General features: G+C 38.8%; 1 protein-coding gene across 3 annotated transcripts in view; it reads left to right on the forward strand.

Annotated features, from left to right (window-relative positions):
• LOC140235642 (Fanconi anemia group M protein homolog) overlaps nucleotides 1-13,618 on the forward strand; it is a 387,390-nt gene that overhangs the window by 236,645 nt on the left and 137,127 nt on the right. For all 3 annotated transcript variants that reach the window (XM_072315655.1, XM_072315669.1, XM_072315661.1), the window contains exon 18: nucleotides 1,978-3,032. In XM_072315655.1, coding sequence (XP_072171756.1) covers nucleotides 1,978-3,032 — 1,055 coding nt within the window. The remainder of the gene's footprint in view (nucleotides 1-1,977; nucleotides 3,033-13,618) is intronic.

Here is a 13,618-nt window from a genome sequence, read left to right on the forward strand (position 1 = left end):
GGGACGAAAAGGATGTTAAATAGTGACTTGAAGTAATATTGAGAAATATTCATGAAGTCCAGTTCTTTATACAGTCCCACATAATTCCGATCAAATTGTTTCTGTTATGCAACCAAGTGAAAATTTCATGCCTGTGTCGGCGTGTGCAAGTAAATCGATTAGAGAGGCCATGTAACTGAATATTTACCAATAGGTTTTTATAATGTAAAAAAAAAAAAAACCCAGAAATCAAACATGGCGATAAAGTCTTTTAAAGTCACCTTCACTTTAACATTCGTATTTTTAAATATGAACTTTGACCATTATTTGCATAACGAAGAGGGCTATGTCTTATATCGTCGTCATTATATAATATGATCAGTTTGACAAACTCTATGAGCCTGCAAAATTTTGCAGCAGTCGAAGCAATGTTTTCCCCAACACAAAACAAAGGGATATTGTGTGTGTGTGTGTGTGTGTGTGTGCGCGTATGGGTGTGTTTCCATGAGAACGCGATTTCTACATGGACGACTCGTGGGGTTCGAACCCGCACGTGTGCAACCTCTCATATCTGGCGCCAGAGACGCGCCTTTGTCCTCTCAGCCATACGTCTCGACGAGTTAAAATGAGGAACGTCAGCTTATATGTGAAAGATAAATCAGGAATCATTTCGTCCACATTCCATTCTCATTTTCAGTTTTAAGCTACAAAATTGTCAACCTGATCAGGAGATCTGAAAAAATAGAATGGATGATTACTGCAGGTTAGTGTCTCAGCTACAACATACTTAAGTTTCAGAGGAAATGGAGCAAAATCAGCTGAGGTAAAGGTGGTTAAACGTTATCAAGTCAATGCATGGTTTAAAAAAAAAAAATCACCTCCCATAGACATAACACGTAAATTTGGCTGAATTTGAGTCTTTGTCTTTAATCACAATTTTTCAGGATGATGACGTCATCAAATCGCTAAAAAATGACATGGACTTGAAAGGGAAATCTTCAAAGTACAACATATCTGAATTTGGGATAATATTGAGCTAAAACAACCAAGATATAGGCAACTGAATGTCAGAAACAGTACCTCAAAAAAATTAATTCCATTTTTTTTATTTCAGATGACGATATGATGATGTCATCGAGTTTTCCTGGCAATATTGATACTTGAAATGTTATTTACAATTCATATGCTTTTGTAATATGCAATAAAAACATAGGGTTGCAGGACATTTTAAAGAGCTATGGCGAAATAAACAAAGACATGTTTTTTTACTATAATTGCACATAGACGCGCATGCGGAATTTGAACTTTGACGCAAATGTGTTGCTTTGTTATTGGTCAAAATCGATCGGAAATCAATGGATATTGTCACTGGATGTATCAGGAATCTAAATCAGTCAGAAAAAAAATGCATTTTCATGTTGCTAACGAGCTGTGTGCACGAAAACACGCGGATGGACGCGTACACGCGGAATTTTTTGGAACGCTTAAAATTGTCTGAAACTCAAAGGTTTCCCATTGGGAAGTCATTTTGAGCATTTTAAAATTTTGACGCACGCATACGCGTGCGTCATGATGACCCAGGTAATTAACTTAGTACAGGACGATCAGTCGTGACTTGAATTTTATGTCTACCGAAAATGATAAAGAAATGACGTTCTGTTATGAAGTTATGATCGATCATGTGACTTTATCTAAAAATCACAAAATGGCGCCTAGATGACGTCACAGATATGTTATCGTCATGAAAAGTTTCATATACAGAGATATTAATATGAGATATGTTGACTGAAAATTTCCCATTCCGTCATGTCATTGTTGAGATATTTTGTCCACAAAATTCGTCAGAAAGAAAGAAGAAGAAAAAAAAAGGAACATTCCATACAAACACAAGAGGTGATACGCCGGTAGCGTATCTCCTAATTAATGGGAGCTAAATCACACTTTACAACTTGTGTTTAAACATAGTAAATTTCTTTATCATTCCATTTCTCTTTGTAGACATGCATGCAGTATACATGAAGTCTGTGCGGAGTCCCATGGGGGTTAGCTGTAGGAGTCGCTTTAAGATGGTCCACTATGATGATGACCAGGACATCTTCTCTCAGATCCCTCATCAGGACACATCCTACCTAGTAGACAGCTTTGTGGTTCCAGAAGATGACGTGGGAAATGACTGCAGAAGCAGAGTGATTCCAGAGGATGAGGACATGGAGATCACCATTGATTTGGCCAACAGCAATGAGGAGAGGAAAGGACGAGGTGGAATGCAGCTAAGAAGGAGGTGTGCAGAGAGCAAAGCAGCCAGGATACTGAGGGCAGGGCGAGCTGCTGTCTTCAAGTCAGACTCATCATCAGGAAGTGAGATAGAGGTTATTGACCCCATAGACGGGGATAATGACTTCAAGAACATGAGGAGGATGAGAAAGGGATCAATGAAAAGATCAAATGCATATACTGCATCGCCATACACCAAGACAGCAAGTCCACAAAACAGTGCTTACTCTGAAGAGAGAAAAACTACTAAAACTGCATTTTCACAGGAAAAGCCACCTGTATGGTTAAAGAAACCATCAGGAGGTATTCCAGCTCACAAAGAGAGGAAATCTGACTTTACCGACACCAGCACAAACCACTCTAATGGGAAGAATCGTGTAAAAGCACATTTTTTTGTTATGAACTCCAGAATGGATATTGGGAACAGAGTAAGTGAGATGTCAAGTGAGAGCAAAGGCAATATCTTTGTTGCCCCCAAGTCCCCCCCACAAAATAAGGGAGTGGTTGATGGCTGGACTGCATCTCAGCAGCAGCAGAAGAGTGAGGGACTGCTGATGATGCAAAAGAGAAAAGCTCCAGGTGCTAATCAAAGCTCGTCTCACGCTGATAACAAAACTAGCCCTGCACTACCTCTGATCACACAAAATCCATGCCTTCAGTCTGCGATGAATGCAAATAGGATGGGAGTTCTGGACCAGACGGTTGATTCTGCCTGTGAGCATTTTTCCCATCAAGACTATGGTGAAATGTCTGATGTCACAAAGAAATTGCAGAGTGAGGTACAAACATCTAGCAGAAAATCAGTAATTCAGCAGCACAGTAATTCATTCTTTGCTTGGAAATAAGCTTATCTTCCTTAGGATGACAAGACCTTGTATCTCATTTGGCATATAGCATGCATTTCTGTTATGACAAACATGGTTATAATGGAATTCTTGTCACAATGAAGTAAAAAATTCAGGACCCAAAATTAATATTCATATATCTTTACATATTTTATCCTTCAGCTAAAACAATATTTTGATATATATATATATATATATATATATATATATATATATATATATATATATATATATAGAAAAAACTGTTGGTTCTTAGGACTTTGTTTAAACTATATAAAATTTCCTTTCTCAATTTTAAAGGAGACCTCCAGATGATTTTCAGATTTTTACATTTGAACAACCATAAATTAGTTATACTGAGGACAGAGTTTCAGAATTTACAATAATTGGGATGAAGAATAAGGATATTTTCGAAATTTATAGCAAATTGCAATGAACAAGGATAATGACATGGCAGAGTCACCATTATAGAATGCATGAGTTGGGGCTCAAGGAAGCAGCACAAAAGAAGGCATGCATAGATTATACACAGGTGAACACGCAAGCAGGCGGTATTGTAATGGAATTACACTGATACATTTCTGAAATATGTGAGCCTCCTATGTCATCATCCTTGTTCAGTGTAATTTGTTTGAGGTTTTTCAAAGCATTGGTTCTCTGTTTAAGAACCACAATAAATTCCACAAATCTATATTATGGAGCTGTTGATTTATTACTACATGATGTGAAATTATGACAATCATCTGGAATTCCCCTTCAATAGCAAAGACACTGATAAAGTTTTAAACAGAATTAATATTTGTTTTGTTTTTTAATTTGGAGCTTGGGTACTTGTTCTGAGTTTATTATGACACTGCCGGCAACCAGAGATAGCCTGGTGGGAGTACAGCTGCCCAGAAAGCAGCAGATGACAGATTCAATTCCCAATGGTTCCTTTTTTCCGACATCTTTGTCAAGTATTTATTATATGTCATTTAAGCAGAGGGCAGACAAATTGAAGAAACTATTACATCATATCTTCACCTCTCTGCTTAACCCTAAAAGGGCCGGGGGGGGCGGAATCCGCCCCCCCCTCGACGTTTCGCGCTATAATTCTGTAACGCGAGAAGGCCTCATCGCGAGGCTTCTTGACTTTCTTCGTTCAAGTCTCGCGCAACTTTTGAGACCAAATTTGCAACGTCCGCGCATACTTTTGCGAAGCCACGCCCATTTTTGTAACGGAATGTCGCCCCAAAACGGGCACAATTTTGTGATTTTGTGTACATTTCCTATGGAAAACAGTGCTCTGTCATGAAAGTCATAAAAACCTGATTATTTTTACAATTAATCACTTTCATTGATTAATTTTGTGCTAATTATGGTAGAAAAGTGGTCAGTGACAATTTCCAATGAAAAAACAAAGAAAAAACAAAAGTTGAAAAACAAGGAAATACATAAGAAATTCTGAAAACAATAAAATACATAAGAATTGAAATGAGTTTTGGAAGTTTTTGTGATGTACAATTGTTGAATATGCTAAAACAGATTTACAGATCAAAAATTAGACTCTCAATGCTTTTAATTAAGCTAAAATATCACCTTGAGCTTAATTTGCATAATTAATTAATTAAAATTAGAAATTGATTGTTTCAAAAAATCTTATGACACAATCTTGTAGATTATGACGCGGGTCTCACGCATGCAAAATTTCATCGCGATCGCACCACCGATGGCCGAGATCTCAGGGGGGGGGGCGGAATCCGCCCCCCCCCCCCCCCCCCCCCCCCCCCCCCCCCGGTCTGAGCATAGCCAAAAAAGCCCGGCCCCTTTAGGGTTAATAATCTCTTGCTTTCATACAATTATTTGTTGTTTGAAAGTTTGCAAGGTGATGCAAAGGAGAAAGTGATGTTTGCAGTAACACCATGTTATATATATGATCCTTATTAAAGAAAGGACATTTTTTTGCTGAAAGAAAATCCAAGAAAGAGGAGAGTGAAGGAGATAAGTCACATGGGAAAGTGTAAGGAAGGCAAATAGTGACAATTGAAGGGCAGTGATGAGCTGGAATTTGAAGTTGCACTAAATTAGTTAGAAGGATAGGAGACAGGGACAGTTGTAAGGAAGAATAGAGTGAGGAACAGAACTGGTGGGAAGAGAAAGATGAAGCCAGAGGGAAGAGAGAGGGAAGGAGAAGGTTGGAATATTATGGGGATGAGAGAGAGAAGTGATGAAGATGTGAAATTTGGAATGATGTAGCACATAACTTCGTCAGAGAAAATAAAGGCAGTAAGTGATGGAGAATGGGGACCATGGAATGTGGAATCAAAAAGTACAAAAATGTGAAAATGGGGAGTGGATCCAAAGAAGAGTTCCTGAGGGAAAGACCTGTGAGAAAGAAGAATATGTGACCCGCTACAACAAAAGGATCCTAAAGTCGCTGACGGGCGAGCCAAGCATCGCCCAGAAAAATGCTATTTTCAGGCCTTTCCTATGATCATTTAGCTTGGAAATTTCGGCAGATGATAGAAGATACATTAGATTACAAAATTCTTTTGAAAGATTTTGGTGATCTGACTTCAAACTCGATTTTCTTGGCTCACCCGTCAGCGACTTTAGGATCCTTTTGTTGTAGTGGGTCACATATGAACTATATGAAGTACTATGTGTCCCAGAAAAAACGAAACCGAGTTTCATTGCAATTCTTTGCGATCATAATCACGTATTTGCTTTATGAGATGTACATGGATTGAAAGATACACTTCTCTTCTTTCATTTGATGCACAACTCATTGTGCGTGTTTATACAGGAGCCTCTCGCATTGGCACACATGAGCCGGTATTTTACCTCCCGCATGAGCGCTTATTTCTCGTGTTTATACAGAAGTCAAAATACCGGCTCATGCGAGCCGATGCGAGCGGACCTCAGCTGAACCGGACCTCTCGAATTTTGAGGTCAAGCATAGGTCACGTTCGCAGTGCAGTTTATTGCATCAGGGTTCTCGCCAGGAATTTCTTCACGCTTGTCGGCAGTTATACGCGCTGTTCTGGGGGTGGAAGCGCGGAAAGCGCGGAAGCCTTCGCTAATGCTCAATACAACACAGATAAATCGCCGCTAAAATGCCACTAAATGCGACATTTTCACGGAGATGTAAATGAACGTTGTGAGGGGCACATTCTCGCAGAAACTCCATACCTTTTGTTGGCGGCAGTTCCTAAATAATAAATGAAAGAGAAGTGCTTATTTTGAAGGTTCCGATTTCTTTTAGGCCTTTCCTGTTTCACTGTTGCAATAATTAGCCGTCTCTGCATCGCAACAATGCGCGCCGTGTACTAACTATACCCGTGTTTTTAGTGTTTTTGTAGTGTTTTTGCTTTCTCGCCGTCTGCTCGACCACGTGGTAAACTGGTAGGCCTACTGCATGCAGATGCGCGAGAAGCGATTGAGAACTTTCGGGACATCGTTGCACTTTCCTTTCTGGGTATACTGCGGTAGTTTGGCCGTGACATCAAAGAGATATCATACAAAAATGTAATGATGGTCATTATTCCGAAGGTTTGTTTAATCATAAAATGAAACGATTCATTACTGAGTACTTCAAAGGTTTGTAATCGAAAACAACAACAACACCAAAGGTCGGTACTACAGATGAATGTTCAAAATAAACAAAACTGATTTCGTTCGAAGATTAACAAACATTTTTTTTCTTTATTATTTTCCGATCAACGAACCTTCAGAAAGGAATCTATTATCTATCATCATTATTGTTTCGGAATAACAAACCTTCAGAGTAAGAAAACAACGTTTTGGGGCTGTTGTTGTATTCCGAAATTATACTGGCAGAACGTTCGAAATAACAAAACTGATTTTGTTTCGATATAAACGAATATTTCTCCTTTATCATTTTTCGATTAACGATCATTCAGAATTAAGAATGTAGAGTGTTATTTTACCATTATCCTTTCGGAGTAACGAACCCTCAAGAGTACGAAAACTGTAACCATTTTGGGGCCGTCGTTTTATTCCGAAATTATACTGGCAGAACGCCCAAGTTCGAAATAACAAAACTGATTTCGTTTGGAAATAAACGAACATTTCTTCTTTATCGTTTTCCGATTAACGATCGTTCAGAATTCATGCCGTCAATCCCTCGTTTGAGGCGAGTCCCCAACTTCCACAAAGAAAGTGGGGTTCTATACCGCTTTCCAGATTTTTCGTTTGGGAGTTGGGAGTCGAAGTATTTGTCCATTGCAAATAAACTTTCTGCTCGGCGTGACAAACCTGGAGGCCAAGCCAGGGTTTGATGACTCCAGCAGCTGTCGTATTACGTAAGAGCATGATAAGGATATCTGCCTGTGGCAGACCATTCAAAGTGAACTCAATTTTCTCTATCCTTTCTAAAGTTTTCAATTTTATATTCTATTGAGAAATTCTATGGTCATCCATTTTACATTTCGAACGAAAGAAATTGACCCGTAAATAACGAAAATGCAGGAATAAGAAGGAGAGCATTGCCAGTTTGCCGGTGCTGACAATGTGCTATTTGGCAGTGAGTTACAACGGGGAGGTGAGACTACCTCCCTGGTTACAATCAGCCTGCTGACTGGATCATTGAGAAAGAGAGAGAGAGGGAGAGAGAGAGAGAGAGAGAGAGAGAGGGAGGGAGAGAGAGAGAGAGGGGGGGGGAGAGATGGGGGAGAGACAAAATGGAATGACAATAGTTCCGGTCACTGCAGTCACACACGTACACACACACGCACCATGGAGCTACATAGCCCATGCCAAAACCAAAACAATCTCCTCCTCTCGCGGTGCCCCCCCCCCCCCCCCCCCCCCCCCCCCGCGCTGTGGCGATGACTGATGCTTAGATTAGGCCAGGGTCAAAAAACAGGTGTTTTATATCTTTGATTTTAAGTCATTGATTGCCAAGATATACACTGGCATTATTTACGGGGGTGTAGCCTCTTCAAACGAGAGATTTGTGTCATGTAAGAATCTAAAGTATTTTATCATCATTATTCTTCGGAGTAACGCACCTTCAGAGTAAAAGAAAATTGTAACCGTTTTGGGGCTGTCGTTTTATTCCGAAATTTCACTGGCAGAAACATTCGAAATAACAAAACTGATTTCGTTGTGAAATGAGCGGACATTTTTTCTTAACCATTTTTTGATTAACGAACATTCAGAATAAAGAATCTAGCATTATTTTATCATTAATCTGTCGGAGTAACAAACCCTCAGAGTAAGAAAACTGCAACTGTTTTTGGGCAGTCGTTTTATTCCGAAATTTCACTGGCAAAACGTTCGAAATGACGCACTGATTTCGTTTTGAAATTTACGGACATTTTTCTTTATTTAATTTTCGGTTAACAAACCTTCAGAATAAAGAATCTACAATTTATTATTTTATCATTACTATTTCTGTCGGAGTAACAGACCCTTCGAGTACAAAAACACGCTGTTTTGTGCCGTCGTTTTATTCAGAAATTTCACTGGCAGAACGTTCGAAATAACAAAACTGATTTCGTTATGAAATGAACGGACATTTTATCTTAATCATTTTTGGATTAACGAACCTTCAGAATAAAGATTCTAGCATTATTTTATCATCAATCTGTCGGAGTAACAAAAAAAAATGAACCTTGGTGGTGATATTAACTGATGCTGATGTAGAGAAAAACAAAGACAGCTTGCTCAAAAGATGCTTCCTTCTTTCAGTTTATTTTCTCCCCAGTCATTCCTATCGTTCTACTCCCATGAACCCCTGCCATGCACGGACGATGAACAAAACAAAATGTTACCGACGCTGCAATTAAAAAAAAAAAAAGAAACACGTGCTCGAAGCAAATACACTTTTCAAGTTGAACAAATTGATGTTCGTAATGAAGAATAAAAAAAAATTACAAAACACGACCACAAGCAGTGGGGAAACTTGATATCATGGCTTGTGGAAATTTCCATGAAATTTCCACGAAAGCCAGGTGTCAGATAAAGGAATGCCGCGCGTACTGCCACCTTGCTTCAGTGGTTGTAAACAGCGTGTACATACTGTAGTAGCATGTAAACCAACTGGGAACATTGATGAATGATTATCCATTTATTTTCTGCCCATGAAGGCCCCCTAACCCACCTGTTAACAAACCAAGCCAGAAGCACGTGGAGCATTACGTACGTTGAACTTGAAAGACCATCATGACAGAATTACTATTAATTTCGGCCCGGAGAAGGAAAATGGAATATTCACGAATGACGTTTACAAATCCATGGAAAGTGAAAAGGCTCAAATGGAACGCATGGCTTTTTGAATAAAAAAAAAAAAATAACCCGCTGAAACTACCAAAACCAAAATAACAATTTGCATTTGCGTACTCCATCGCACGTTCTTTTTTCTCTTTTTTTAAACGAAAGATGGAGTTAATTTTCTCTCTGCGGCAATGCTTTGAACGCATCTAATTTTGCCTCGATGCCGATAGCCAGCTTCCTAAAGAATTGATATGAATCCTTTCAAATATACGAAACAAAGTCTAAAAATCCTGGATCCTGGCGGTGAATTCCGGTGGTATTATAAATCCTGCTCACTATCAAAATTTAATCATCTGTTCCTTGCGCCATTTTACCAACCAACTGTTCCTGAAAATTTCATCCTAATCTGTTCCCAAATTTTGACTTATTTTGCGAATAGAGAGACAGACAGGCAGACAAACAAACAAACAAACCAAAGCAGCAAAAAAATTAAAAATAAAATACAACCTTTGGCGGAGGGGGGCATGCATTTCATATCGTTTGTTCTTGCGTAACCCGACAACAAGCGTGACAACAAGCGAGCACGTGTCAGCCTTCCTCAGCCTCCCTCGGCCTCCGACCCTCTCTTTCCGTCCTCTCTCTCCCTCTCACAATACCATCGTACACACAGGCGGCTGTCTGTGGCCGACTGGGTGGACGTGCAACCAGGGAGGTGGACCTCCCTGGTGCATGTGTGTGTGGATCCCGAATCAGAGCGCATGTGAGTGAGCAAGTGTGTGATGTGGTGTGTATGTGCAGCTAGTATGTCGCTATGTTGAGCCGCGTTGTTGTGATCGGTGCAGTGACTGCGTGGATAAGTTTTTGCGCTTGTAAACTGCTGCTTCTTTCAACATCTAGCTTCTTTTCTAGCCAGATAATAAAGACTGAAAAAGGCAAGAAATTGGTCCGAACTTCGCTTGTCAAGCAAGTTCACGCGTGGTGTTACCTTTGTCGGCATGTTCACGCGTGGTGTTACCCTTGTCGGCAAGTTTTACCCTTGTCGGCAATTGTTTCTTCAAACCGCACGCTTGTCGGCGCCGACAAGGATGATATACGCTGGCGAGATCCCTGTAACAATAATATTCAACTCCGTACGATGATAAAATAAATGCCAGATGTGTGCTTTTACGTTCGAAAGTAAATGTCAATAACACTCAGCTCCGGAAGATGCTAAAATACATGTCGAATGATTGCTTTTACGTTTGGCATGTTTGGAAGTGAATAGCAGTAACATTCTGCCCCATACGATGATAAAAAAATATTGGATATTTACTATAACATTTCGAATTAAATATCAGTAACATTCAGCTATACGTTTGATGGTCCAAAATGTCTGATGTCTGCCTTGACGTTCAAAAATGAAAAACAGTAACATTCGGCTCCGTGCGATGATAAAATAATTGTCAGATGATTCATTTCACTTTCGGAAGTGGACAGCAGTAACATTTGGCTGCGTTCGATAATGAAATAAATGTCGGATGTTTGAAATGAATAACGGTAATATTCTGCTCCGTACGATGCAAAAATAAATAACAGATTGTTGCTTTAACATTTGGAAATGATTAATGGTATTAATCCGCTCAGTTAGATGCTAAAACAAATAGCGGATGTTTGCTTTCACGTTTGGAAATGGATTAGGATAGCATTCAGCTCCGTAAGATTCTAAAATGAATGTCGGTTGTTTGCTTTTACATTTAAAAATGAATAACGGTAACTTTCGGCTTTTTACAATGCTAAATCAAATGTCGGATGCTAACAAATGTCAGCAAATGCTCCCATTTTCTCATTTCAAACGTAAGTTTTGACCTCCTAAATATATAGGCATCAACTTTTATAATCTCTACGCCTAAGTCTTGTCAAATCTTAAAACACAGAGTAAGATGATTGAATTTTCTATTCATTTGTTTTAGACATGGGCATCTGTATCACTTCAATAATGCTTAATATTAATTTTTCTATGTTTAGTAGGACCGATTTAGTTTTTCTAATGTTTTTCCTTTTTTTTTTTTTTTTGTGTGTCACCAGATTTTACTTTCGACCACCAGAAAATAAAAATCAATGATATTGGTGGCCCGATAAAAGTTAGTGCGGAGCCCTGTGTATTCTATTCTTTATTTTGATCGGCCTATACTTCCAGATTTTCATAATCGCATTGCTGGAAAAAAAAAAAAAAAAGGTTTCCGTGCTTTCGTTCTCGGGGAAGAATAAATGAAACAAACTTCGTGAAAGGCAAAAAAAAAAATAGTAAAAAAAAGGCACTATGCAGGAGATCGATGTTTTGACAGTGGAGCGTGATTAATGGCAAAGATATAACTGTCAACGTAAGCAGGTGCGCCCCGACGGTTGAAAAATCTACGTGCACGGTATGACTACATTATATCTCGATCAAAAATCAGAACACAGTGGTTAAAGAAAAGCAGATGATGGGGCAGCGCGTAGTGCTAGCACTCCATTGGCACGGGTGCTATGTGCATACGTTGTACCATGTACGTGTGTTGGTAGGTGTTGGGGATTTTTCTTGTCAGCTGTGTATTGGGTATTTCTTAATTGGGCGCGCGATTGTTCTGGTCTCAATATTTACAATCGAGTGTGAAAACATTTGTGACATGTCTTCGCTGTCCACGCACGCTTAATCGGAGATGCTGAGTGATGTTTGCAATTTCGATTCGAGCAACATGCTGGGAAAAACAATAAGTTAATTAAGATCGGGACATTAGATTTCCCTTCGAGGTAACCGAACTTCGAGTTATCTTTTTCGAGCTACGCGAATTTTAATACACGGAAACTCCATAGGAACTATCAGGACTTTCATTTTGCCCCCGAGGTAAGTGATATTCGGCTTATCCGACGTCGAGGTATCCGAGTTTGACTGTAATATTTTTTTTACTGAAAAAGCATACAAAAATATTGTGGATTCAGCTAATTCCTTCAGTCTTTGGAGTATTTAGCTTGGAATTTGGCACATGTGACCGTTATGGTACATAGATGTGCAAATATAATCTTTTGTCATTGTTGGACAGTGCATTGCCATGGAAACAGCGTATTTTGAATGAAAAATCATACAAAAATACTGGGGATTAGGTTTACTCCCTCAGTCTTTGAGCACTTGGCTTAAAATGTGGCACATGTGACAGCTATTGTACATAGATGTGCAAACTAATCTTTCTTCATTGTTGAACAATGCATTGCCATGGTAACAGTATATCGTCACTAAAGAGCATACAAAAATATTGTTGATTCAGCTTATTCCCTTGGTCTTTGAGCATTTAGCTTGAAATTTGCACATGTGACCGCTATGGTACGTAGATGTGCAAACTTAATCATTTGTCATTGCAGTGCATTGCCATGGTAACAGCATATTTTGAATGAAAATCAAACACAAATACTGTGGATTCAGTTTACTCATTCAGTCTTTTAGAGAGTATTTGGCTTCAAATTTGGCACACATGTCTGTTGTAGTACATACATTGTAAATATGCAAACATATTTTGTCATTGTTGAATAATGCATTGCCATGGTAACAGCATATTCTGTGTGAAAATCACACAAAAGTATTGTGGATTCAGTTAACTCCCTCAGTCTTTAAGCATTTGGCTTGAAATTTGACACATGTGACTGCTATAGTACATACGTCGTAGATGTGTAAATTTAATCATTTGTCATTGTTGAACAATGTGTTGCCATGGTAACAGCATATTTTGATTTAAAATCATACAAAAATACTAGGATTCGGTTAACTCCCTAAGTCTTTGAGCATTTGGCTTGAAATTTGGCACATGTGACCACTGTAGTATGAAGATGTACAAACTTTATCTTTTGTCATTGTTGAAAAATTTGTTATCATGGTAACAACATATTTTGAATGAAAATCATGCGATGATGTGATTTCAACTAATTTCCTCAGCTTTGGAGCATTTGACTTGAAACTTGAAAATGAATGTGCAAACTTCATTTTTTTTTAATGTCAAACATTCTGTTGCCATGGTAACAGCATTTTTAATGGAAATCATAGAAATTGCCAATTTACTTATCTTGCTCCCTCAGGTTTTGAGCACTTGACTGTAGAAATGGCACATGTGACTATCAGTCAGCAAGATATACATTTATTCAATGTTGAACAATACATTGCCATGGTTTTTTTTCCAGTGAAAAGCATAAAGTAATTGCTATTTGAGCTAACTCCCTCAGTGTTAGGTGGGGGTATTAATCACATTGAGTGATAGTTCTAATTCAAATTGGCACCATGTCGCTCTTGGGCTGTT

Source organism: Diadema setosum, chromosome 1, assembly GCF_964275005.1.
Source record: "Diadema setosum chromosome 1, eeDiaSeto1, whole genome shotgun sequence".
In the NCBI taxonomy this organism is placed as follows: Eukaryota; Metazoa; Echinodermata; class Echinoidea; order Diadematoida; family Diadematidae; genus Diadema; species Diadema setosum.